General features: G+C 34.5%; 1 protein-coding gene across 1 annotated transcript; it reads left to right on the forward strand.

The window, feature by feature from the left end:
* Window positions 1-27,596, forward strand: LOC142340753 (choline dehydrogenase, mitochondrial-like). Its single transcript, XM_075391457.1, has 9 exons — window positions 1-123; window positions 3,949-4,065; window positions 7,977-8,207; window positions 14,143-14,329; window positions 17,222-17,397; window positions 19,939-20,129; window positions 20,593-20,763; window positions 23,768-24,010; window positions 26,981-27,596. Exons 2-9 carry the CDS (start codon window positions 3,951-3,953, stop codon window positions 27,314-27,316), a joined length of 1,650 nt encoding a protein of 549 aa, XP_075247572.1. The 5' UTR covers window positions 1-123; window positions 3,949-3,950; the 3' UTR covers window positions 27,317-27,596.

The following is a 27,596-nucleotide window of genomic DNA, read 5'->3' on the forward strand; positions in this document are numbered from 1 at the left end:
CTATTTTTGACGCAGCTATTATTTTAAGTGCCGTCGATATTTTTCTTTCTAAGCAAATAATTAAAAGTTTTTCAGTATCTGATTAACGTTACATTTTGTCTTCATAACAGTTTTAACTAGGAGGTAAGCTTTCTAAAACGAAAATCTAATTTATCAAACGGTGACATTTTTCTTTGGACATTCCTAGACCGGTTAGACAAGTTAGTTCGCCATCTGTTACCTTGACTTAGGGAGAGTTCAGCCCGTTAAATTTGGGTAGATTTAGAATGTTTGCGATTGTCTCCTAACATCAGAACAGATAAGACTTCGTAGATTGGCTGATCAAATGAAGTTTAACTTTTACAGCTCTTCTTTAATTCTGATTAACATCGCAGCTTTCTAGAATTGATCACAGTCTAGAAGTGTAACCTCTATTAATTTTAAGAAGCACTTGAATTTCAAGATTTTTTGTATTGGGAAGATATGTATTGTATTGGGAAGATTCTAGAAAGCTGCGATGTTAATCAGAATTAAAGAAGAGCTGTAAAAGACAATTCTTTCATTCTGTACAGTTGCTTCTTGACCTTCATTTTTTAAACGTTTGAAGCACTTTCTTATGCATTGCTAGTTTTAAACGTTAGCACAATAGTTCTTTTTAAGCAACAGATTCTGTAACAAAGTTCTAATTGTAAATATCAAAAATTGTAAATTACTCCTGTAAATATCCTCCTGTAGTATATTCCAATCATAATGATGACTGCAGAAAAGTTTAATAGTTATTCGAAAGCAGATCTTTATGCGATTTATTGCGAACTTTATCAAAAAATAGAAGAGAAGGACAGTCTCATCGCCCAGCATGTGGTAACCGTGAGTGAATTCCTTATAAAATCGGCACAGGTAACAACTACTTCAGCTATAATAACACCAACGATAAACACGAGTGCAAAAAATGACGTTTTTATTCGAAAGTTTGAAACATTAAAGATCGAGGAGAAAACAGAAAATTTTTAAATTGGTAGTAGTATCGTCAAACACCTGGCAAGAGATCGGATATTTTCTCAGGACTGCAGTATACATGCTTACCCAGGCTCGACGACAAAGGAAAAAATGCAATTATTACAGGGTTACAATAAAAAAGATGAAAACAGTCATTTTACAGGATGGGACCATGCTATTCTAAAGCAAAAAAGTGATCATTTAGAAACTTTATTCTCAGATAACAAAGATCTTGTCTCTGCAATAAAGGAAAAGTTCAGCCCAGTAACATTGCTATTGATGGAAGTGCCTCCCTTAAAAAAATTGCCGAAAAACGGACAGACAAGCAACAAATTTTACGAATTCAATGAAAAACTGTTAGAGTATATTACACAAGAAAACATTGAAAAAAATCAAAATACTTCCTGTCTGCAACATGTTGAGTCAAATGGCAAACCACAACGCTCTCTTTTACGATGATGTACACTTTAATTTTCGGCAGGGAATTCCGTTCATTAAAAATGCAGTTTTAAGTCATTTTCATTTAACTTCTTGTAATTTTGTTCGTTTACAACCTTTGCAATATTCTCAAAGTGCATACGTGAGTAGGTCTAACACCTACAAACCATGGAGGCAAACATATCGTTATACAAACGGATTTTAGCTGCAGTTTCTGTTGTTTTTAAGCTATTTTGCAACGTGTAATGATTTATAATCAGATATATATATATATATATATATATATATATATATATAACAACCAAGGAGACAAACGTGCTCATAGATTCATTGAATACAAGTGAACCAGTCGGTCCTTCAAAAATACCAGCTTGGGCAATAAAAGATGCTAAAGCAGCGCAAGCGGATCCACTATGTTATCTCATTAATCAGTTCATTACAGAAGGAAAACGTCCAGAATATCTTAAAAAAGCTTGTGTAACTCCACTCTTCAAAAAATGGAATCCCGAAGACCCACTCAATTATAGACCTATTTCTTTCACTTCTGCTTTGTCAAAAATTTTTGAAAAGGCGTTCAGTTCACAAATCACAAGTTTCCTAGAAAGGGAGCAATTATTGTCTGCTAGTCAATTTGGTTATAGAAAACAAATTTCAACAATTGATGCTATCCTGAAATCGACAGAACAAATAAGATTAGAACTCAATAAGAAAAAAAAATGTTACAGGGGGCGTTTTTAGATCTTTCAAAGGCTTTTGATTCTATAAACCAAACAATACTGTTACGGATAATTGAAAATATAGGTTTTGACGAACATGCTAACAATTTAATATAGAATTATTTCAGATAAATAACGCAGAGAGTTGTTCTGAATGGAATTGAATCAGATTAGATAAATTTGAAAAGAAGAGTTCCACAAGGTACTTTTTTAGGACCTCTCTTATTTAACATTTACGTCAACGATTTAGGAAAGATTGTAGAAAAGGATTGCACGGTCGTCCAATACGCAGACGACACTTTTCTTTTTACATCGGACACTGATGAAATATCGTCAAAAAACTTGAATATAACATCTCAAAAATTATTGACTTTTTTGCAAAGTCCCAGTTAGTAGTGAACAAACAAAAAAACAGAATATATTGTGTTCAGCACCAGGAAGAGGTTAACAAATAATGTTCTGAATGTCGACAATGAAAGAACAGCAGAATCAAATAGTGTGAAGTATCTTGGCGTAATTATTGATAGCAAGCTAAAATTTGATGGAGAAGAGAAAAATTTTTTCAGAGAATGGCTTGTGGAATAAAAATTTTGAATACACTAAGTAAAAGATTACCAGAGAAAACGAAATTCTTATTACTTAATGCAATTATAATAAGTCATCTACATTACTCCGCTCTAATTCTGATAGGTTTGCGAAAGTCATTACTGATAACTTTGGAAAAACAACTGAATTGGGGAATAAAATCCATTTTTAATAGGGGAAAATACGATCGGTCTACAGATCTCAAACTTCGCAACAAAATACTACCAGTTTCTTTTCTCTTGAAATACCATTACTCAAAATATTTTTTTCCCTTACTCAGCAACGATCTTCCAGCATATAAAATTGAACCTCTCTCTACCATGAGAATAAAACATCATGACAGGTCGAAAAAAGTAACGTTCGATAGAAGAAAGAACAATAAGTTGCTAACTGATTCTTTTATTGCACCAGCCATTCCAATTATAATAGTCTGCCTTCTAATATTAGACTGAAAAAAACTCTAAAACAACTCGAAAACTTCCTCAAATAAGACCTGAAAGAATATTTTTGGAAAGAATTTTTGAAGGACCCAAAAGTAACTGATATAAAAGATTACATTGAGAACATTAGATTTTAATTTTATTTTTTCATCTTCTTGATGTACATATAAAATTGTGAGAACATTTTATGCTCGCATTTTAGGCCATTTTTTAATAATTTCAGGTCAAATTTTTAGTTAAGTAATTTAATGATTTTATAATTTTACATAATGTTTTATTCCTAACTTTACATTGCCTCTTTTACCATTTTCTTTTTTTACTTATGTGTACCAGAGGAAATTAACAATGTTCTTTTTATATGTCAACAAACGCAACATGTTAGGAAAAGCATGTTTACAAACACAAAAAGACCTAAACAAAAAAATTCGAAAGGATCGATTACAAAAAATTGATCCTGGAAGTTCATATTTGACACTCATCTTATCAGATCTGAAAAGATCTCTAAAAATATTATAATATGCACATAAGTTATAAAATGCACATATTGCTACATCTTATTCGACACAAAATTCTTAAATATCTGGGTTTGTCAATCTGAAAAAGAGACAAAATTTTTTGGCCGCGGACGATGATTTGGCTGCACCAAAAATGAGCCGACCACGCAGTTTTTAAGTTTTGTCCATTGAAAACTTTTAAGTAATCTCTTGAATTTTGTTTTGGGTTCCTTCTAACTGGTTCATTTCAGGTCTAAATTTTTTCAATTGGATGCATGTTAAGTGTAGTGCACATTTCAGACATGCCTTTTGTAGACAGTGCAGACGAGAGCTATGATTACATAATAGTTGGAGCAGGTGCCTCTGGTTGTGTTGTGGCAAACAGACTCAGCAGGACCAACAAAACACTCCTCATTGGTAGACAAAATTAGACAGTTGATGGAATCATTACCAATAATTTTGATGCAAAGGAAAATACGGATATTTTAAACCTTTATAAACCGGCCTTTGTACTTTTGCACTTTTTTGAACTCTGAGGTCAACTTGGGTCAACTGTTCGTCAAACAAAATTAAATATTGCTTTTTTGTTAACTAACAGTTTACTGTACTATGCCAGATACTCAGGGATGCAACCGCACAATTTTTGAGTTACACCGCCTACTCGTGTTACTCACCATAACTCTTCTTAGCAATCATACAAATTAATATATAATTCTCAATAACCATACAATGTCATATATGATCCGCATAAATGATACTCAAATATAGTCCATCCAAGACACTCAGGAGTGCAACCGCAAATTTTTTGAATTTAATCGCTAGCCGGTGTTGCTCACCACAAATGATTCTCGGTAACCACACAAAGTCATAAAGGATTTGTATGAATTCTTGACAATCATACTAAGATAATTTAAAAAAATGGTTGGTGCCTAAAAATAACAAAACCAACAAGTTCTAAAATATAAAGTCATCTTAGTAATGAATCCATCTTAGTAATCAGACTAAGTGATCTGTGGTTATTAGAAAAAATTTATGATTATGTCCTAAAAACCTTGAGAACGAGATCCATTTTTGTCTTCAGGTGCTTTTTAAACTCACTTGTCACCTCGTTGATTCGGGAGTTTTTTTTACTTTCCAAAACGTCGATTTTTTGAAATGAAATATCGGGTTTTTCTTAGGCGCCCCTTTTGTTGTGCCCTTATAGCGAATTCTGCCAATCAGTAGTATGGTTTATTTGTTATTGTGTTACATTACTAAAGTGTTTTTAAGTTTTGGCCTATCTGGAACTTTTTTGTGTCTTTTAGCTACCAAAGCATCGGTTTTTTCTTGAGCTGCTGAGAAAAACTTGCCTAAAGTGTGGAATGTTTTTCTAGCGGTAAGAAGTATTACGAGAAAGCTGGGAAACATTCATCATTTTCGTTAAAAATCAAACTATGATCATATATGTTTTTGTTTTCAAACATACTGGGATTATATCTGATTCCTTAAAAATCATACTAAGACCGTATACGATATCTTAGTCCTCATAGAAAAATCGTATATGATTATTCGACGTCTAATTGAAGGAAATTGTTCATGGGTTCTTCTTTTTAATAAAGAGATCATTTACGATTTTCTAAAAATTATACAAAGTCATAAATGAAAAAGGAAAATCTTTTTAAGATCATACTATGATATCGTATAATTAATAAGGAATCATATATGATCTTAGTGTGATTACTAAGAAGTGGCAACTCGGGTAGACAAACCAACAGTGTTAACCCTTCTTTGGCTACCTTAAATGCATCTCAAGAAACTGTTTTAATTAACTAAATAGCTGACAATCAAACTATCCGACATTAGAATTTGCAAAAAAAACCTTTCAGGAAGGTGAAAAATTAGAGACAAAGCCTACTAAAAATTGTTTTTGGATGGATGGATAAAATTATTGGCTTCGCGGAGTTGCGGCCTGCACACGGTCTTAGAGGTTCCTGATTTTTTAAAATACGACTAATCTTATTTGTTTGAAACGCAAAAAAGCAATATGAGTCATAATTTTTCCCTGGTCTCAACGGGTAATGGTACAATTTCTGAAAAAATTATTGAATTATTACCTAGTTTTGGGATTCTATGACAACCTCCAAATTATTTTTCGACTGACTTGTCTTTTCCAAATAATAACCACCCCTGAAATACATTGCCTGAACTATTTAACTCAAATCTTCTAGAATGGATTTCACGCATGAAATTTGCGGTTCTCAATTTTTCAAAGAGGCTAAAAATTATATAAAAACTTCTATGCGCATCTTAACTATCTAAATTCATAGGTTTTTGAACAACAAGTTACACATTATAAGAAAAAAAAACACTGATAACAACCTTTCTTGTCCTGGGAAGTCTTAAGTCTACCACTTTTCCATTGAATAATACAACTAATAGTTGCCTGATGCTCAATCGACTTAACACTAAATGGCTTTCAAACAACATGATTTGATCTCCCAATTTCTCGTCAAAATAATTTTTGATGTGAAATTCAATGACAGCAATTTTTGCCATATATAAAGGATAATTACGGAAAATTTTCAGGTCTCCGTCGCATTAGGTTTTGTAACATATTTATTACTTTGCGTTTCAGCTTTTACAGGTTTTCTCAATTAAAAAAAACCTTTCTTATAGAAGTTCGACTACTACAACTTGTTACAGAAGCGTTAAAATGAATTATCAGTTCTATAACTGTTTGAAGCATGAAGTCAACCCGGGTAAAAATTTTTTTTGTCGTAGGTTGATTATGCAGCGAATGTACCCCATAAAAGAGCAATCTGGCGAACAAATAGTAGTTAAGGCTTTCAAAATTTTGCAATGAACTTCCGCTAAATCGCACCCAAGGATGCGTCAAGTGGAAAATTTTAAAAAAAGCCGCGTTTTTTAAATTTGACTGAACTGTTTTTTATTTTGATTGGGACTGCCTAGAGATAAGATGTCACTCCTTATATTTTTTCCTAATATCAAATGTAAAAATGCGTTTGAAGGAACACTTAGTATTTCGAGATACCGCGAACCAAGAAAATTATATGGGCACGTTCAAAACCGCTATGTTAGTGGCATCTATAAATGCTTGCAATCAACAATTTTCATTATTGAACATGATTGGAAACCAATTTTTAAGCTACAAAATCTGGCAGACCTATTTCAAGCAAAAGCTTTGAATCACTTTTCAGAAGCCAGTGACATGGTTTCTGAATTGCAATCACGGATTTTGTGTGCTTCCCTCACTAGGAACTCTCGCATTTAAAAAGCGACCAAAAACATTAAAATCTAACATTTCTTGTTTTTAAAAGTTAGACTAATTGTTTATATCACTTTTTTGTTGTTAGCATTTTAGGAAAAAACCTACACTCTGAAATTTCTGCTGATAAAAGAGACCAATTTTAATACATTGTTTACAGGAAAGTGCAAAACTATGTTAAACGTAAAAAGTGTGTTATAAGCACATGAGTAATCAAACTGGGTAATCCGATTTTTGTAATACAGAATTAGAAAACTTTCAAAGAGAGCACAAGCAATCAAACTTTGCTTGTGGTTTAGTGAGACGTAAACTATGGTTTAGTGAGACGAAAGGGAAAAAATTTTTGATTCCCATTAATATTGGTTTTACAACTCCCAGAGTTTTGGTTTCCGTGATAATGGAAATTTATAAATTTCGCAATTATAGTTTTTGTCTCCTTTGAGCTGAAGAAACTTTCAATTGAACAATTAGCAACGTACATTGATTACAAGTGTTTATGAATGAACTGTTCTGTGCTTTATAATGAAATAATGTTCAGTTCAAAATATAAATTCAGAAAATTCGGCCCAAAAATGAGATAGGAGATTTCAATTAAATAACCACTCAATTTTGAGCAAAATGTAATTATTGTCGTTGTTGTTTTTGTCGTTATTTTTTGAGGCGAGTAAGAGACTTTTTTAAAACAAAAACCTTCCTAGCTTCTTAAGTTCTCAATATTCTGTTAAATGTTTATCAAAATTTTCTCATTATTTGTTATTTATTATTCCTTGGGTAAACCTTATGTCAAGTATAAATTTAACACCACTTTCATGGAAAAAATAAGAAACCAAAATGATCCTTAATTAAAGATATTAAACAAGCTTCAAAATCTTGAGGTGCAAATTTTAAAGACCCGAGCAATTAAAGAACATGAAATGTGTTTCTTGCCCCAAAGGCCTGAAATTTAAGCTTTCATAATCATTCTAGGTTTCCTAGTAACAAAGGTAGAGTTTGAAACACCAGGGAGCTTTGACATTTTGGAGAGAATCTAGGAGAAAAAAAAACATTATACTCTGTAATTCAGAGGCAGGTGGTTTGGACTCTTCGTGGGAGATTCTGATGCCCCAACACTGTGGTCTCAATTGGGGTGATGAGAGATTTAGTTGGCCTATAGTGACGACTCCACAAGTAAACCTCAAGGACAGCAAAAGCACTGTTGCATACCTCGGCAGAGTGCTTGGGGGCTCAGCTAGCATAAACACGATGTGCTGGATGCGAGGCCACTATTCAGATTATGACTCGTGGGCATCACTTGGTGAGAGAAAAAACGGGTTTTTCCCAATATAACCCACCACAAAATCATAACCCATCATCAGGTGTGTTATGGAAGTAGGTATACGTTATATGATCACAAAGCTGGGGGGGCTATAATGAGAAGAACCAGAAAAAAATAGTCCCATTATAAAACATGGGAACAAGATTTTGCTTCTTGTATATACGACAAGTTTCTTTGTCATTGATTGAAGATTTCAAAACAACTAAAATAAATCTCATAGTGCCTGAAAATGACGAAGAGAATCCAGTTTTGGGTGTCCTGCTTTTTCACCAATTTTCCCTAATCACCTTTTTTTCAACCAAAACTTTTGATTTCCTATATCACTTAACCTTGTAGTGTTTCAATATCTTAACGTTTTTCAATATATAATCCAAATATTAGATAACTCAATATTTTAACCCCTAATTTGTTTCACTTGATGTTAAAATTCCTCTGATTGAGTATGAATGGGTATCAATCAATTATACTAAGCTCAATTAACGAAGATAACTCCAGATGAAACGACAGAGGTGTGAACAAATCAAGCTTACACTTCAATTATTTTGGAATTAATTTTGTTCTGTAACTTAAGGATCCCCTAACGTCGGAAAAACAAAACGACAGACCCAATTCTTAAAAAGTGAAAAAAAAAATTGAGATTCAGTTATCTCATCCAGTCACTCATAGGGCAATTAAAGGCAATTGAAAATTGGATTGAGCTTTCTTTTAATCATTTTGCGTTTTATTGCCTCTCAAAATCAGTATTACAATTTTTGCGTAAACAGTGAATTGAATCAAAACGCTTCTTTTTTGAAACAGCCGCCTGAAAATCTCTTAAAGAGATTCAATATATGAACGGCAGTTTAAGTCCCGCAGCAACCTCAGCCACCGCCATACTATCAGTAACCGACGTTCTCCTATTATGGCATGTGCTCCCGTCAACGCAAAAATTAAAGCAAATATCTCATCGTATAAACATCAATATGCGACAAACGTTCATGAAAGACGCGGCGGAGCGGCTTTTTGATATAACCGGTAAATTAACAGACTTTTTATGGTTTGATAGCGCAAACAGATTAATCAGGAGAGCCCTTTTGTCGTGATTTTTAAATTATATCAGATCTCGAAGGCTCTGAAATTAAGCGTGCTGACAGAATTTCTAAGTTATCATAAAAAACTTTTAAACAAATTTACACCCTTTTTCTATTTAAAAGTCTGGTTAGTGCTAATGCTGATTATTATGTTATGCTTCCAAGAAACAAAAAACATAAGGCCAATTAATTGATGCCTTAAGTACTTTTGCTCCAAAATATAACATATATAAAGACTTGAATGACTTCTGTTTTACCCTTAACGTTGCCTCTAAAAGTACCTTAACCATTCAAAGTCATTTGGCTGATTTTTCCAAGTCACTGAAAATTTTGTGCTCAAATGTAGACAATTAGGGGAGAAAATGTCGTATCAGAAAACCATGAAGTATTCCTGGCTGTTAAAAAGATCCCAGCTTTTGTGTTTAAAACATCAGAGAATTCAAAAAATTTGATCGAAACTAATCTTGAAGACATAGCTAAAGTACCAGGTCAACAGCATTGTTTAAATTTCAAACTCAGTAAATCTAATGTCCATTGTTGAAGCGTCTTTTTGAAATCTGGAATCACAAATAGGCAGCCGTAGCGTGAACTGCCGGAACAAAAATTAAATACGTGGGTCGGCACTTTGGAATACAAACCTCGGTCAGCTGATCCCAAGCCGAATTTTGGAACATTTGACTAATTTGCAAACATCAGGGGCTTTACAAAATCCGCTTCTTCGAACGACAATGGTTCTTCAAGAATAAAGAATCAGAGTTTTAAAAAAGGGCTCATATCTTGATGGAAGTTTACAAGAACGAAAGTTGACATCCATTGTTTTAGGTTCCTGACAGTAAGTCAACATTTTGTTTCTGTTTAGTTTGAAATCGATTGTTATTTGAAGAATCATATAGTTACTGGTTAAGGAGTTTGATCCCAGCTGTGAACAATATGAGGGGAACTCTGATTCAGAACAAAGTTCTTATTCATTTGGATAAAAACTTGCAGAGTATTGCTGCTAGCAAATATTTTAATCTATTAAACACACAACTTTTCTTTGATTCATGTAGGGTCTAAAAGTAGATTCCTAAATTCAACTTAGAATGTTTCATTTGGTAAGTAACGTTTTCCGACGTCTACAATTAGCTGGTTTTTTAACTTTTTTGACTCACATCAAAGTGCAACATAAAAGATTTCGGACAAGACAATTGTTCTTTTTCTTTTAAGGGCATCTAAAGGAGGATATTGAAAAGCCATTCTCGTCATTATTCTCTCAAACAAAGTCATAATGTTTAAAACCAAACTATTTTTAGGTCAGTGGTTTTGTGTTATTTACGTCTTTGGCACTTTAGCTTTGCTAATCGGATCATTTTGAAGCCCAAATAGGTTTGAAAGCTCGGTTTTAAATCAAGTTTGGTGATTAAATTGCGGGGGGTTACGTGACTGATGGGCTGAACATATATGGTTTTAAACAATGGATGGTTAAACAAATCGGGATGAAAAGAAGAAGAACCTTAGTTTTGTGCTCTTGACTCAATATTTCATCTCCGCTAATAAATGGAATTTTATAGATGGATTTTAACCAATTTTTAATTTTACCATCAAGTGTTAATTACTATAATTCTGTTGGAAACCTTTTGTTTTGTAAGTTGTCTTTTGAAGAATCTTCTTCTGATAATTTGCCAGTTTCGAAAGAAAAACAGAGAATAAAGCCTTTTCCAATATCTGTTCAAGTACCCATTATGGAGCCCAAGTTATCCAATTGTTACATGTTTTAAAGGCTGCCCACAAACTGCCTTGGCACTGATTGACATCTTGGGGAAACGTATTCACACTTACAGGACAAAGAACTGATAATTTTGAAAAAAAAAACGTGTATTATTTGTGTGCTACATGTTATGTTTAGGCCATACAGTAAGAACGTAGACATTACCAATCTCAGTTTTATCCATGTACCTATATAATCTTTTCCCTCCTCAACCAATGCAATGCATTCGTGGCAATGTATTCAATCTTAATTGACATTTGCGGCCGACGGATGGAATTTCGGAAATTCTAGAAGAACTGGCGGAGAATTTATCGTGTAACCGTTAGAATGGCTTTGAAAATGTTTTGGAATCCTGCGATGTTGATGATGCAGGAAACAGCTAAACTTTCACTGCATTCCGCGATTTTAGTCGTTTTGAATGTTTTTAGTTCTTTTCCATCAATCTATTGTGATATCAGCGAGTTATTGCGATTTCGGCAAATTGGTTTGAGATGATCATTTTGGCAAAATTAATTGAATTGCTTTTCCATCAATTCTCGTTTTCGATCAGAACAGACAAATTTATGAATTCTAGATAAATTGGAAAGCAAACAGATTACCATAACAATCGTTTCATAATTTTTAGCTTCCACGCTCTACGTTTTCCCGTGATTGGCAGCCGAATTTAATTATTGAATCATACAATATGTGAGGTCAGAAAGCAGTATTATTAAAAACAAAACCGAGAGAGTTAAAAGGAGCTACAGAGTGAGTACACTGGTAACTAGTTGTTTTTCCTCTGCCCTAGTGATCGACGAATTCAAAATCTTGCAAGAATCTTGCAAGCAATCTTGGAAGGGAATGCATACTACTTGCAAGCAGCTTGCAAGATTCTTGCAAGATTTGAATCATCTTGCAAGAATCTTGCAAGATTTTGAATTCAACTTGCAAGTATCTTGCAAGATTATGAATTCATCTTGTAAGTTTCTTGCAAGATTTTGAATTCTTCGATTTTTTTTACCTGGTTCGCTGGCTGCACTCGGCGGTTGATGGAGCTGAAATAGTTAAGCTACTGTCGGAAAATCTAATTCAGTCCAGTTAAAAAATCGACTTTTTCGAGATTTTCCAGTATGATTTTTGTGGTTCATCCCTCCTCCTTTTTCATTCCGGGCTGGGGACCGGCAGTGGCGGAGTTACTGAAATAAGCTATAGGAGTACTGATTCAGTACGGCAAAAAAACCGCACTTACACAGTTCTCCGAAACAAACAAAACGACTAAACCAGACAAAATAAATCAAAATAAATCAATATAAATGCAAAATAGCAAACAGAGTGTCGGAAAATTATCTCAAGTCAAGTTAAAAAACAAGACTTTTTTGAGATTTTCCAGTATGATTTTTGTGGTTCATCCCTCCTCTTTTTTCATTCCGGGCTGGGGACCGGCAGTGGCGGAGTTACTGAAATAAGCTATAGGAGTACTGATTCAGTACGGCAAAAAAACCGCACTTACAGTTCTCCGAAACAAACAAAACAACTAAACCAGACAGAATAAATCAATATGAACACAATATAGCAAAGAAGTTATCGGAAAACGATTTCAAGCCATTTTAAAAACCAACTTTTTCGCGATTTTCCGGTATAAATAATGTTTTTCGCTACTCTATTTTTATTCCGGGCTTAGGACCGGAAGTGGCGGAGTTACTGAAATCAACTAAAGGAGTACTGATATAGTAAACTATAGGAGTACTGATAATGAACTATGATAGTTGAATGAACTAATATATCGTTTTGTACAATTAGTTTGTTGTGGTACATTGTGAAAAATCAGTAATAAAAAAAATCCGACTGTTGTTTTCTCTTTGTACTTAAAAAGAAACATTACTTGCATAAGATCAAAAACGGAGCTGATGTTTGATTTACTAGAAATTTGAAGTCAATTTTTTTAGATGATGACTAAACTATAAATCCAATGAAAGAAGAACAAAAAAATGGAACTCCAAAAACACACCAACATTTTTCAGAATGAAAAAACTTCAAGGACATTAACACCAATAGCTATCAACTGAAGGCATCATAAACGTTTATTAAAATCTCAATAGGAAGATATTTAGACCGCACCATAAATAATCGGAAATTTTTACGACAACAAAAACATGCTAAAGTACCGATAGGTTCAGTAACAAAAAAATTCCAAAAAATGTTTGTTTCTCTAAAAATAATTATTTTAAAGAAAAATGAGAAAGAGATTGAAAGTGTTTTTGTCTTAAATTAGGTAAATTGAACTTTAAAAAGACTGATTTGATTGCCTCGAGTTGTCTCTAGTTATTTGTCGGAAATTTAATTTTGAATTCAAAATCTTGCAAGAAACTTGCAAGATTCTTGCAAGATTTCACATTCAAAAGGCGTGTTCAAAAAAAGTCAATTAAGTTCAGTTTTGCTGATCAAAAAAACTGATATCAGTCATTTCATTTGGGTTTCAGTTAGTTTCAGCCACCAATTACACACAAATAAACTTTCCAGAATTCAAAAACTTGCAAGATTCTTGCAAGATTCTTGCAAGATTTCACATTCAAAAGGCGTGTTCAAAAAAAGTCAATTAAGTTCAGTTTTGCTGATCAAAAAAACTGATATCAGTCATTTCATTTGGGTTTCAGTTAGTTTCAGCCACCAATTACACACAAATAAACTTTCCAGAATTCAAAAACTTGCAAGATTCTTGCAAGATTCTTGCAAGTTTTTGAATCCGAGCTAATTTTTTTTTCATTGAATTCGGTTTTGTAATTTGTTTAATAAACAAAAGTTCGCTTCAAAGATGTTTCCTAAAACATTTGTACCCCGATTTATTTTTTTGCCTTGATTGATATCTTGCAAGATTCTTGCAAGAATCTTGAAAGTTTTGAATCATCTTGCAAGATTCTTGCAAGATTTGAATCCGCTCATCACTAGGGTGGAGTAGCTTTTGCGTGACTGACGATCAGAATGAACAAATCTTTCCATTTAAGGAATTGAGTTGATTGACTAGATCGACCAGCAACGGGACTACTATGGAACCGGTGCTCTATTTTATGCAACTTATGATTGAGCGGTATGAACAACGTGTAATATTTTTTTACTTAAGGAGTTGAGGGCTGGAATTGGCGTGAGGTAGCTCCCTACTTCAAAAGAGTGGAGGGATGCACATTCAAATGCAACACAGACATCAGGGGAACCAGTGGACCCATGAAACTCACAAAACCCAAAGAGAAGAGTCACTTTGTGTCAGCTGTACTCAAAGCGGCTGAACAGATGGGATATCCTCTTACTGAGTTAGACACTGTTTAGAAAAATTTCAATCATTTTTCGCCAGGTGACAGCGGGTTTAAGCGGATAATTTTATACGAAATCTACTGAATGCGAGAAAAATATATAAAGTATATTATTATGCGCTGAAAGTGCTTCGTATATCTCTTTAAAGTCAGTACATCTCTTACACAATTTCAACACTTTCAAAAATTTGATATTCGATACACCCCTCTTTCAGCACACCCCTTGCGTAATTTTCTTACGCATTTCCTACAAAATTTAGTAAAATTTCCAGTAAACTCTTTACATAAAATAAACAGTTCAAAATGCAGTTCAGCATTATTTTTAAACTAACTTTTGCAAGCCCTCAAGAGCTTTTTTTCAAGAAATGTGTGGAAATTATGTAAGATGTGTGATGAAAGTGTGAAATATTAGGTAAATGCTGAAAGTGTAAAATAAGGTAAAATTATGTCAAGAAAGCTTTAATGCTATGTGCGAAAATGAGCTGAAAATTCAGAAAAAAGTTTGGAGAAGTGTGGAAAGTTTGTAAGGAACGTGCGCAAGACAGGAAAAAGCTCGTCGACAGTGTGGAAATTCTGATAGAAAAGCGCAAAAAACGTGCGAAACACCTGAAGAATGTATGAAAAAAAAACAAAAAGCCTTAAAAAAACCATGTGCTTTTTTGTTTACAAGTACCACATTAGTTCGGCTTCTTTCACATTATTTTCGCAAGCGTTGAATGCGGTGAATATATGCTAGAATTGCTAATTTAAGCAATGAGTTCGGTGGAAGCGGAGAAAATAGCCTTTTCTGTTTTTAGCGATCAAATCGCGAAGGCTCTATATTTGGTATCGGTTAAATCTTCTTTTTCACCACAAAAAACCGCGAATCTTACAAAATTTCAACTTATTTATTTCACAATAGATGACAGGCAGGGGTTGATGACAGGCAGGGTGTCATAGTTTCTAGAGCCACTGATGATGGCCACTTAACTTGAAGTGGTGACAAAAATTTCTCCTTCAAAAACCACAATTTGTACAAAATTTAACTTATTTTGTAGCAGTGAAAACATTGAATGTGCACCTTCAACCAATCAGAGACTGAGAAGACACTATTCTCTTTTAAATAGAGAGAACTGAACTAACCATAGTCAGTCTTTTAGTTAGATACACCATGTGTATACCATCGACTCCGGTGCTATACTTCTTAACCACCGTAATAATAGAAGTTTACTCTCAGTGTTTTACAGAGTCGGTTAGTCTTAGAGATATAGGTAAGTCCACTTCGCGCGCAGAAATAAGCAGCCCTATCTCTTTATATTTTAAGGCTGTAAAAGGAGCCCACATCGGGTCTGCCTTAACTGGTGCAACCAGTGAGTTAACAAACTCTAACCGTAAAAAGAACTCACACAAAACACCCTTTTCTCTCCTGAGAAAGAAATTTGGAACTAGATTACATAGCTTTTTACTCTTTATTTAATTAAAATTAAAGAAAAAAGGGAACACAGCCCCCAACAAAACAAAAACCGTTAACATATAAACAAAAGAAATAACTAAAATGGATCATCATATTGATCAACCTTCTTCCCACGTTCCAACACACTCGGACGAATTACAACTAGCTGTTCTTACACAACAGAACAAGCGGTTAACACGCGAAATTTTACCCTTTGAGGTTAAACACTATAAGCACCAAGATGAATTGAATATTCTTTTAAATACAGCTAAACAGCTTAAATACCACTACTTTGCAGTAGAACAACAACTTCACCTCTCTTTACCAGAAAAGGCATCACAGGTTTCACGAACCGCCTTTCTTTCATATTTAGTTGAATTTTACGGAACTCAACTCAAAAAAGGATCAGTTCTTTTCATTTGTGATCCACTCACAAATAGTTATATCTCACTAATAGATTTAATAGGAAAAGTAGCTCACACAATAGCTTAAAGATGGATTTCCACCAGAAGATAAGCTGGTAAATCCGACTGGTTCAGACCTTGTACCAGTTGGAGATAAACAGAAATCTCCTTGTGCAAACCAGACACAGACTACGACTACAAGCGATCCTCCCTCTGGGAACAAATCCTCACTACAAGACAGTGAGAGCAGTTGGACATACTCTCAACAGGACTGACGTTACTGGCCAGCATGCCCTGTAACTGGCACCCTTACTGGTTCTACAATCAAGACGAGCCTTTTCACTGACGACACTAGTCATCACTTCACTGATAGGGACTCCAGATGACGACACAAGTCATAATCCACTTCAGAGAGGACACAGCATGGACCACTTCATCACTCACTTCACCTACTCTCAACGAGGACGACGCACTCTGTATTTCTGCTACACTTTACAGATTCGGATTTGAAACTCTCAACCCCAGATGCATGTAGCAGTGAAATTACTGAATGTGCACCTTCAACCTATCAGAAACTGAGAAGACACCATTCTTTTTTAAATAGAGAGAACTGAACTAACTATAGTCAGTCTTTTAGTTAGATACACCATGTGTATATCATTGACTCCGGTGCTATACTTCTTAATCACCGTAATAATAGAAGTTTACTCTCAGTGTTTTACAGAGTCGTTAGTCTTAGAGATATAGGTAAGTCTACTTCGCGCGCAGAAATAAGTAGCCCTAGCTCTTTATATTTTAAGGCTGTAAAAGGAGCCCACATCGGTACTGCCTTATTTTCTCAGCAAAAAGTCAACACGGGGAATGCGCTAAATTTTGGTTAAACTATATCTCATTACATCATTACATCATGTCATCTTTAATGACTTTTGTGCTGGCATAGATTTCCATTGCACGCAGCAACTATCATAATGAATATTCATCAAAGTTTTCGATCGTAACTTGATCACGATGCTTATTACTTGCGTTTTTGATCACTCATTTTTGACTTTTATCCAGTGACATCAACTGTGGCCAAATGGAAGGATTCACCACCATTGAATCCCAAACCCATAAGGGCGTCAGACACAGTCCCTCCCAGGGATATTTGCACCCAGTTCTGTCCAGGGAGAATCTTCATGTGTTGTGTAAAACCCAAGTTGCTAAAGTAACTGTGGAAGGATCACATGCAACTGGTGAGTAATTCTGCATCTCGGTTTGTTGACATCTTACTTATGCACTCTAAAAGTTGCTTCCTTCAAAATGTTTAAAATTCGTTCTAAAATCAATACTCGAAAAGTCTAATAAACCCTGTGGAGTGTTTTTTTCAATCCCTTAAATGTTTCCCGAATTTTCGTTCTTTATTGCATTTTAAATAATTGATTGAAGAGTGTAAAGAAGCTCGCCACACCACTTCAGGACAATGAAGGTTTTGAATCTCTCGACGAAGCTTCAAATACCCTATGAAAAAGTTGACCCAATCTGAAACTCTTGTGGATTCTTTTTCTGTTCGTATTAAATTCTTCTCACGATCAATCAGTTAGCATCGGTATATTTTGCTTAGTTCTTGATTTTAACATGAGCGTTAAAAAATGTTTTGAACTAGATTATATTTAGCTTGGATCTACTGAAGTTAGAGTTGCCAATACTCTTGGCCTAATAAGACTGGGAAATGACAAAACTCACGGCTCTTCGACATTTGAATTACCCCTCAATTTTGTTTGTACTTTAATTGGATTTTATTTAACAAATGCAAAGGTTTTGAAAGGTTGCACGCATCTTTGTGTTTCCATACCGAGCACAAAGGCAATGATTTGATATGATTTCCCCAATTTTATTATGTTTCTCATCAAAGCTATCTATCAACGTTTAACTTGTGCAGCTTGCAGATACCAACATTCCAAGTTCAATTAAAAATTATTAATTAAAACAACAGCGCATTGATTTCGAGACTTTTTGAGTTTTTGTCACATATTTGCCAATCTCAAATTGGTTGATGAAAAAAGCTGTTTCATAGTTCTCCTTGCCGAATGAGACACTCACACTTACCTAAAAGTATAGTCTTTTCTATAACAATTAGCAACAAAAGCAGGTTTTTGTTTAAATAACACAAACCGCTAGCCTGCTGGAGTTATTTGCTGTACAATTTCATTACCCGGGTCAAGAAGTTTGTCCAAAAGTATATAAGAAATGCACTGAAATCCTCCGTTTTTCCCTGCTCAAAAACCTTATGTAATAATGCGTTGAAAATTTGAGAGAAAATAATGCGCTGAAAACCGCCGACTTTTGGAAAATTTGTTTTAAGAAAAAGCCTCAAACTCCTCTCCGTTGTCGCAGCCATCACTTTATCCACTACAACATATTTTTCTATAATTTGTCCCACTTAACTTTTTTTATATTAGTAACAATTTTTGTAAGAAGTGTCCGAAAATTATGTACAAAAATTCGATGGAAGTTCAGCGTATTTCTAACATAATTTCAATGTGTTTCAACGACTCCTATATGGTTCTAAAACGTTAATTATTAAGGTAAGATAAAAATAATAAATTCTAACTTAAAAATTGTTAAAACTGATTAGTTCGAAGTTGAAATTTCAATTGAAAAATGTAACTCGCTTTTTACAGCAATTTATAAACAAGTATTAAAAATGTTTTCTTCTTTTCGTAACATTAAGCATTTCAAGTGCCTCTGCGAGATTTATATCTCCGTTAAGAACAATTAGGGATATTTTATGAAACTCAGCCAGTTTAACTTCAGTACAACTAAATGAAGCGAGTCGAAAATAAAAAAAAATAATTTTTACGTTGGAATAGAAAAATTATCAATGTTTCCCGTGGAAAATTATGGAAAAAGTATGGCTTTTATCTTAACGCAAAAAATTTGACCGCTGTTTTTGCAGCTGAATTATCCTTTGCCGTTATTAAAATCAAGTTTTGGAAATTTGTGTCTCGCCGAATGAGTTTTTTACAATTCAAAGAATTTGAATTGTATTGGGGCGCTGTCTTTTTTTTTAAGATCTGTTCACACATTTTCATGATTTTTGAAGTCAAATTGGCGTAGTGATTTTGGTCACGCCGAAACAAGAAGTGGAGCGAAAAAGCGAGTGGTTTTGCGGCGTGAATTTTTTTCGCTCTAATTTTAAAGTAGAGTGAGAAAACGGTGTTTGAACAAAAATTCGGTTTCTCGGTAGTGGTTTTTTGTTCACATGCGGCAATTTCACTCTGATTTTTACTGTTTTTTCGATTTTTTGGATCGGATTTTTTTCTAAATGGTTTTCCCAATCCATTCACAGCTCATTCTAGGCCTAGTTTTTTGTTTGAATTAAAATTTCATTTCTCGCTAGGGTTTTTTTGCTCACATGCGGCATTTTGATATTGATTTTCTGTTTTTTTCTTATTTTTTTGTTCTGATTTTTTTAAAATGGTTTTCTGAATTCACTCATAGCCCATTCTAGGTCTAGATTTTCTGTTTAGTCAATGAAAATTCTTTGAATTGTACGTCAGGTCTTGTCCTGCTATGTTTTTTATTTAATCTGAACTTAAGTTTCTTAATATGTTTACTGATTTTAGAGTCTACATATGTTTACTAATTTTAGAGTATTTTTAATATGTTTTTAATATGTTTACTGATTTTAGAGTTTACTGATTTTAGAGATTTTAGAGTCTACTGATTTTAGAGGCAAATTAAATTTTCCAAAAGAGCCTATTTGTTCGTTGCACATGTACAATGCTTGTCAGGTGTTGATTTTGTGGACGGTCAAACAGGAAAGCTAGCGCTTGTGAGAGCAAGTAAAGAGGTCATCCTGTGCGGCAGTGCCATTTTCTCACCCAAAATCCTTCTGCTCTCCGGAATTGGACCAAAACAGGAGTTAGAGGCACTTGGAATCGAAAGTGTACGCAACCTTCCTGGAGTTGGAAAAAATCTTCAGGTATTGTATACAGCACATTTTTGTTCAGTAGCCTTCTGCGAGCATTTAAATTTATCTTGTCTCCCTCCTTTTGCATTTTCTAGTGAGCAATAGCTCCTTCGCATAATTGTTGCATTATCATTTGATTTGACTTCATCAGAATTACAATATCTTTGATCAGCGTTAAATACAAGACTTACGTTATCACACGCAGTCGGTTTTTTCATTCTGTACATCTACCAGGGAATCCTACAGACTTGTCAAAAAAGGACGGAGAAAAAGTCATCTCTGAGCTTAGTCCCCTAGTACCAAGTAAGTAATTAACTAACAAAATTGGCGTGAATTACCTCAAACCAAAGCCCATTTAACCTCCCTATAAGGTTCTGATGTAGAACTACCATATTTTTTTTTATTTTGACAGTTTTTAGAGAGCTAAGCTGCGATTGAAAAAGTATTTAAGAAACTGAAACGTGTTTTTATCCAGGTGCCAATATTAATCCCTGTTGCATCGGTGAACAAATCAGACAATTACTACTATGGCATGTATCCGAACAGCAAGAAGGAAATGGCACAACGCGATTGGTTCGTGAATCACACGGGACCTCATACGTCACTCGGCCTCGACGTTGCAGCAATTGTCAAAACTGATAACAAGGTCAGCCACAACAAACCGCTGTACAGATGTACTCAATGAAAATGCGCCCTCAAGAAGGGAGCAAGGAATTAGAGTCAAAAGAGCGCAGAGCTGATTGATAAAAAAATTAGGATGAGAGCCAGATGCTTAAATTTGATTAGCCAAATAATCTGATTGGTTTAAATTAAAGTGCAATTAATGCAAAAAATGACAAAATAATTAGTTGTCGTCGCTTGATTAGCCATGGTGTGGGGTCGGATTACGTTCCACTCGGTCTCTCGACCCCCTCACATGTCGGAGATCGCGACCACGGATAGACCATCGTTACGCTATTTTGGAAGTTCTTTTTCACAAAAAGAGCGATATAGTAATCAGTTGAAAATCAACCAATCAGCGCACGGAAAGTAATTGGCATTAAATCTCATTTTATTGCATTCTGCTCTGCAGCCGTTTGGCTTTACCAGCGTCCTCCATCGAGGAGATTGGTTGCCTGATAGGGAAACAATTTATTAGTAACTAAAGATATGTGAAATTCTCGTTGATCCCAAATATTATTTATTAATAATAATAATAATTATACTTAACATAATTATAATAATAATAAATAATAATAATTAACATAGTTATCATGTGGTTTTTTTCACAATTTTTTTATTTCACATTTTCCTGCAATACTTGTGGTTTGAAAAATTACTTAGCAATAAATTTTGAAATGATTCTGTGGATCCTATTTGGCCGAGAATTTAAAAGTTTTTATCTTTAAATCGAGGATCATTACAAAAAGAGGCTGCGTCGATTTCAGCGATGTTAGCTGCATGCCTGGTGCAATTAAAAGTTGTATTAAATGAATTTTTTTGCCAACTTTAATAGAGTGGAAGATTTGTATGTAGTTCGATCAAATCATGCTTTTATTATCTTAGGTAGCTGATTTTCTTAGACTACCATCAAATGGGCCTTGATTATTAAAGTGATACCACTGCTCATTTCTCATGACATGTGAGAAATGCTTTTAGCAAAAGAAATCCGACGTAATTTAAAAAGATTTTTAAGTGTGTATAGCAATGCAGTTTTGCGAGCAATTTTTATTATTATTTATTCAGTTTTTTTTGTGTATCAAATAGGTAAAAAGCACGAAGTTTGTCTCCTCAAAATTCATTTTAAATAAATGAAAACACTAATTTAAACCATTCGGTCATGTCACAAACGGAATAATTTCCCCGGTATATTTTTGTCGGAACTTTGGTTACTGTTGAGTATGACGATGTCAACTGCATAAAGAATTAAGCAGCATTCGAATTAAATAGCAATTACATTTTTATATTCTTAACGTACAGGCTGAAAAATATAGAGGCCAGCACCGTTCTTTGAAGATTTTTGTCACTGAAATTTAACCAATGGGACTGCAAATAATTTTCTAGAAAATAGTCTTTGTTTCTAACGGCTTTTATTAATTTAACCGCATATGTTTTCAGCCTCAAACGATGTATTTTTTTCAGAAGTTATCATTCTTTTGATATACCACCCGTACCTAACCGTAAATCACAAGTCATGTGTCTTGCCTGCCAAGAGGTCACCAAGTCTTGGTTGTACTGGGACCTTGCCTGATTTTTTTCCAGGCCTGGGACCTTACCTGATTTTTTTTCTGAATCAGGCCTGATGGTCTCTGGGGGTTCGGTACGGGCAGAAAACAAAGCTGAAACGAAGTTTGCTGAGTTCTAATATTCCCTAAATCTTTTTGGTAATTAATCAAGTGCTACTACTGTTGAAATGGAGTTTGAAATCAATGTTTTACCTGACACCGAATTGGGATTCAAATATTATCTGATTTCCATAGGAGAATCCATTATATAACTTACTGTTTCGAAATTAATAATGAAATCATTCGCTGTTTATGTTGTTAGAGAAATGTTTACCTTTTTACCTGATCGTCAAAGGCACCATTGCTTTCTTGAGGCTGTTGGGGAATTGCTGTTTGTTTAAAAAGTTGTTGAAAGCAGAAAAGTTAATTTTTCCCAAAAAAATGTGTCGTCATGAATAGCTCAAGAGAGGACACTTTACAGCTATTGCCTGAAATGAATGCAAAGTAGAACACGTAAATTTGAAGCTTCTTAACTTTAGTTTAGCCGCTGTTGTTGTTTCCAGAGCCAATTTAAGTACTTCATTTGCTTTTTAGTTGCATTTTCAGAACAATCAAGTTACTCAATTTTTGTGATCTAAATTTGATGAAATACATGCCCACAAATGAGCTTTGATGAGCTCCGCTAAAGAAAGCTTCTTCCTGTTATTACAACTGGGATCCTGTTTTTTAGGCAACAATGAAAACAACTATCTTAAAAAATCTTAAATGTAACGTTTGCATCTGAATTGTATAAAATCACGAAGAAATTGCAACTTCAACAAAAATTGCTCAAAAATTCTAGTTTTCACGTGGCCTCGGAAATAGATATATTGTTCGTCTTGACATCAAAAACTACAGAACCTGCAACAGCTAATTTTATTATCACCTACCTTATTTAACTTAATTATTTCTCAATAATACTAAAAAGCCCGTGCAAGTTTCCGGAAACCATATTTCTACTGCGCGTAAATTTTCCTATATGCAAGAAGGTTGATTTTTAAATCTGCAATTATTTGTTTCTAGACTAGGTTACGTCAATCAGATGAAATCACTGGGAAAACTTGCCATTAGTCGAGAATCTCTCTGCGACTCAAGATATACCAATATTTTGAAGTGACATTCACGTAACTTTGCGTGAAACACGAACTTAGCGGTTTGAAATCTAGCAATTCATATAGGAAGATCTCGTATTTTAGAGTCTGGCAGCATAGAGGCCTGGCATTCAAATACTTGCAAGTGCGTGTTTCAAACAAACTACATTACTCTTATGGTCACTTTGAAGTTCTGGCTTGCACCTCGAGCCACAGCGGGGTTCTCAATTAATTCCAAATTTTCTCACTGAATTAACCAGAGTCACGTAACTTTTACCAATAACACCTTGATTACGTAACCGATCTTGTAATTCAGCTGATGCGACCAAATGCCAACTTCATGTTTGTGGATTCCCTCTTCGGACCATTCCCTGGAGGAAACATGTTCCAAAAAGACCATTCGGAAGCTCCTGGATACTTGTGCGGTGTTTCCAACACCCAGTGTTTCAGCAAAGGATCCGTGACTCTCCAGAACAGCGACCCAAAAACTGACCCTCTGGTAGATTTTGGCATGTTGAGTGACAACCGGGATGTACAAAATGCTATTGACGGTGTAAAGGTTAGTTGTTAATATAACAGAAGGATTTATAGCATCATAGTACACCCTGTTTGAATGAAGAAGCCCAGTCACCTCTGATCGGACTTTTTGGGTTGCACACGTGGGTTTATGGCGTGACCCAAATTACATGGTCTGGAAAAGCATAGGGTTGCATTAAATTCTGGTCAATGATCGCACGAAAAAATAATCATAAACCAAAACCAATATCTGGACATAGTTTGATCACAAATTTCGGGAAACTGTGATAATGGTCGCACAAAAGTCTGATCAGAGACAAACGACTGGACATAGTCTATCGTAAGTTGCATTGAAACTTGACCACAGAATAATAAGTGACGATTTTCATTTGATCTATCCTTTCAGTACCAATGTTCTTATTAACTCAAAAACAAGAACGTACGCATTTAGAAAGAAACATTGGTGATAATGTTGTACATTATTTTTAAGCTAATAGTAAAATGATCAATTATCTTATTCACAATAAAATTCAGTACTCTATGTTGAAATGGTATATTTTCTACAAGTTTTAAGCAATTTGTACTCCAAAGAACGTTCTGATCAGGGGCTTGGTCTGGAGGGTGGTCTGATCATAGGGAGCGTAAGCTGCTCGAAAATTAGACAAAGAGTTTGGTGATAACAAGGTGTAATCAAAGGTTATTTTGGTAGATCAGAGATGATTCTGGTCGCAAAAAGAACGCACTTTCTTATGGGTTGCCGGAAAGTCTGATCATAGGTAATTTTTGTCGGTTACGGTGTTGATCAGAGGTTTATTTACGGTTCTTTTATGTCGGGACTTTTCTTGACCATTTCGGCAAAAACACAAGTTATGATGAAAACAGCGTTTTAAAACCCAATTTCAGGCAAATTTAGCCAGAACTACTAAGTCTTGATAACATTTTGAACAAAAAATTTACATTTGAATGCATAATTATGCTCACAAATTTTGATTAATCGATTTGTGATGGTTTTTTTTGGAGAAGCCTTCTAGATGGCGAAGCCTTTTCATCGAAGCCTTTTAGATGACACCTTTGGAAAAATGGAAGAACTTTTGAAAATTGAACAAATCGAATGTTTTTATTGACAAAAAGCAGACAAATTTTAAAATTTCCCAGCCGGAAAAGATAAGTTTCTCTCAATAAGTTACTTTATGCCAAAAAAAATTTTTGCCAAAAAGTTTAGGGATATTTTTTTCATAGAAACGTTGGATGAAATAGTCAAACTCTTCGAAATTGGAACCAAAGAAGGAGACGCATTAAAAATACATGGCCAAAAAAGTTAAATAGTACAATTTTTGTTTAAATGGTTTGAAACTAAATGGTCTAAACGAAAGAAACCAAAAAAAATCAGAATCAATTACTCTTGGTATTATTTTAATGTTACGGTAAAGCTACTCGTGCAATTGCAAGGATTCCGACCAAAAATCAGGCTGCTTTTGAGCAAAAAAATCAAAATCTTTCATTTTTCGTTTCTGTGGCTATTGAAATCAACATATAATTTTACAATTACAAATAAAAAGTAAAATTATCAACTATATTTGGACCATGCTGACAACTCCACCATAAATGATGGAAATGAGAAATCATGCATGAGAAATGCACAGAGTATATGAGCCTTGGATATTGTTTATAAAGTTATACATCAAAAAGGATATAGCCTCAATCAATAAATGGACCTGTTCGGCCCCCTTCGGCATATGACGTTTACACCCCCTGCGACACGTTCTTTGTTACATAGAAATTCGCTATATCATTACACACACAATGTATATGCGGGGCGTATACAAACATTGGAGGCTCGAAACAAAGTATTGTGACCTAACTTTTCAAAAATGGATCACGAGTTATTTCATCCTCTCTCAGCTTCTCATATATAATAGTTTTTACATGGTTTTTCTATGAATCTAAACATTTATTGTTTCGGTTTCTATTATACCAGGAGAGAAGAAACAGTCTCTCAAAACTAAATAAAACTTATTGTCACACATGTCGAGGTGTCACAACAAAAATCGTGCAGATAGAATTGCTTAGAAAAAAACTGTTTTTCCTCGCAAAGAGCATGAACTTTTTTGCGTCGAATGAAAAGAAACAAGTTGGGGTGGATTTACGGATGACAATTGGTCTTTCAATTAATTGCCAGCAATTCGGACAACAACCAGCTACTTCGTCATCCTTCGATCCTCTGACATTTGCTTATCAGTCGCGTGTGCCTTTAATGCACCACCTTTCACTTATTGTACTTGTGTTTGTTTTTAAACAAATCAGATTCAGGTCACTTTATAGTGAAATATATGGTTAACTTTTTAGCGTTGAAGTGGGGTGAATATCTGAGAGACATTTATTAATTGCTCTCGAACAAAATTTGAAGGAATTATTGTAAACCTGTTAGTCTTTTTTATGAAAAACTTTTGCTTGACACTTTTTGCTCTTTTCTTGATCTAAGTTGCGCTCTCTCTGAAATCAAGTCCGTTGGGGGTGATGGGGGTCGCACCTTTGCAGGCATAAAACATTTCGACATTTCGAAGCTGTCACACCTGTATTTCGAGAGCAATTCATCCGATGTTAGTCAATTTATGTTTTCATCGTTTAACCCATACAAAACTTACAGCAAAAAAAAGATAAAAACAACAACAGGAAAAAACGCCGTTAAAAATTCACTGCTATGAACGGAAAACAAAAAAAATACCGTTTAAAACCGAAATTATTATAAAAGCTCACCAAATATAGCTGCCGCAATTTTAAAAAAATTCTGTCCATTGCTAAATTTAGTGCCAAGAAATGCAGTTCTTAAATTATTTCACAGCATTCATCACACTTTTTCGGGTTTTTATACGTTTTTAAAAGCAATTTCAAGTGCTCACACTCCAGATCGGACGTTCTTATTCTCAATTCATATTTTTTTAACAATTTTTTTCAACCTTAGAGAGAGTATGTGATTTCGCTGTTTGTTATAACTGCTCATTCCATGTTCAAGGTTGTCCGACAAATATTCGAACACGAAGCTCTCTCAGATGATGTTCAAACTATAATTCTCCCACCTCCTGATGTCCAAACGGATCAACAGCTGGAAGGCTTCGTCAGAGAGTTTGTGGGGTCACACGGATATTATTCTGGCACATGCAAAATGGGAAGCTATTCCGATTCCATGGCGGTCACTGATAACCAGGGTCGAGTGTGGGGTGTTGGAAATTTGAGGGTAGTGGATAGTTCAATTATTCCCGATGCACCCAGTGGACCTTTGGTCTCTGTTTGCACTATGATGGCTGAGAAAATCTCCGATAAGATTACAGAAGCTCAACATCAATTCTGAACTGATACTTTTGACTTTCTATTTCAAAGTTTTGTCCATTTTTCTTCATTGTTGATTTGATTTTTAAAAATTATAAAGATATTTGGACCCGATAACAATCTATTCGCCATTGCATAGCACGTTACTTAGTGTTACAAAACATTCAACAACGGGAATATAGAAAATAGAGTCCAAAGAGACTAGATCGAAAAAAAACAATGTATCTGATTTCTCTACGATGTAGCTTATCTTTGAATGATTTTGTTAAGTGAAATTAATTCTACAATCAAATATTAATTAA

Source organism: Convolutriloba macropyga, chromosome 6 (assembly GCF_964194025.1).
Source record: "Convolutriloba macropyga chromosome 6, txConMacr16.3, whole genome shotgun sequence".
Taxonomy (NCBI): Eukaryota; Metazoa; Xenacoelomorpha; order Acoela; family Convolutidae; genus Convolutriloba; species Convolutriloba macropyga.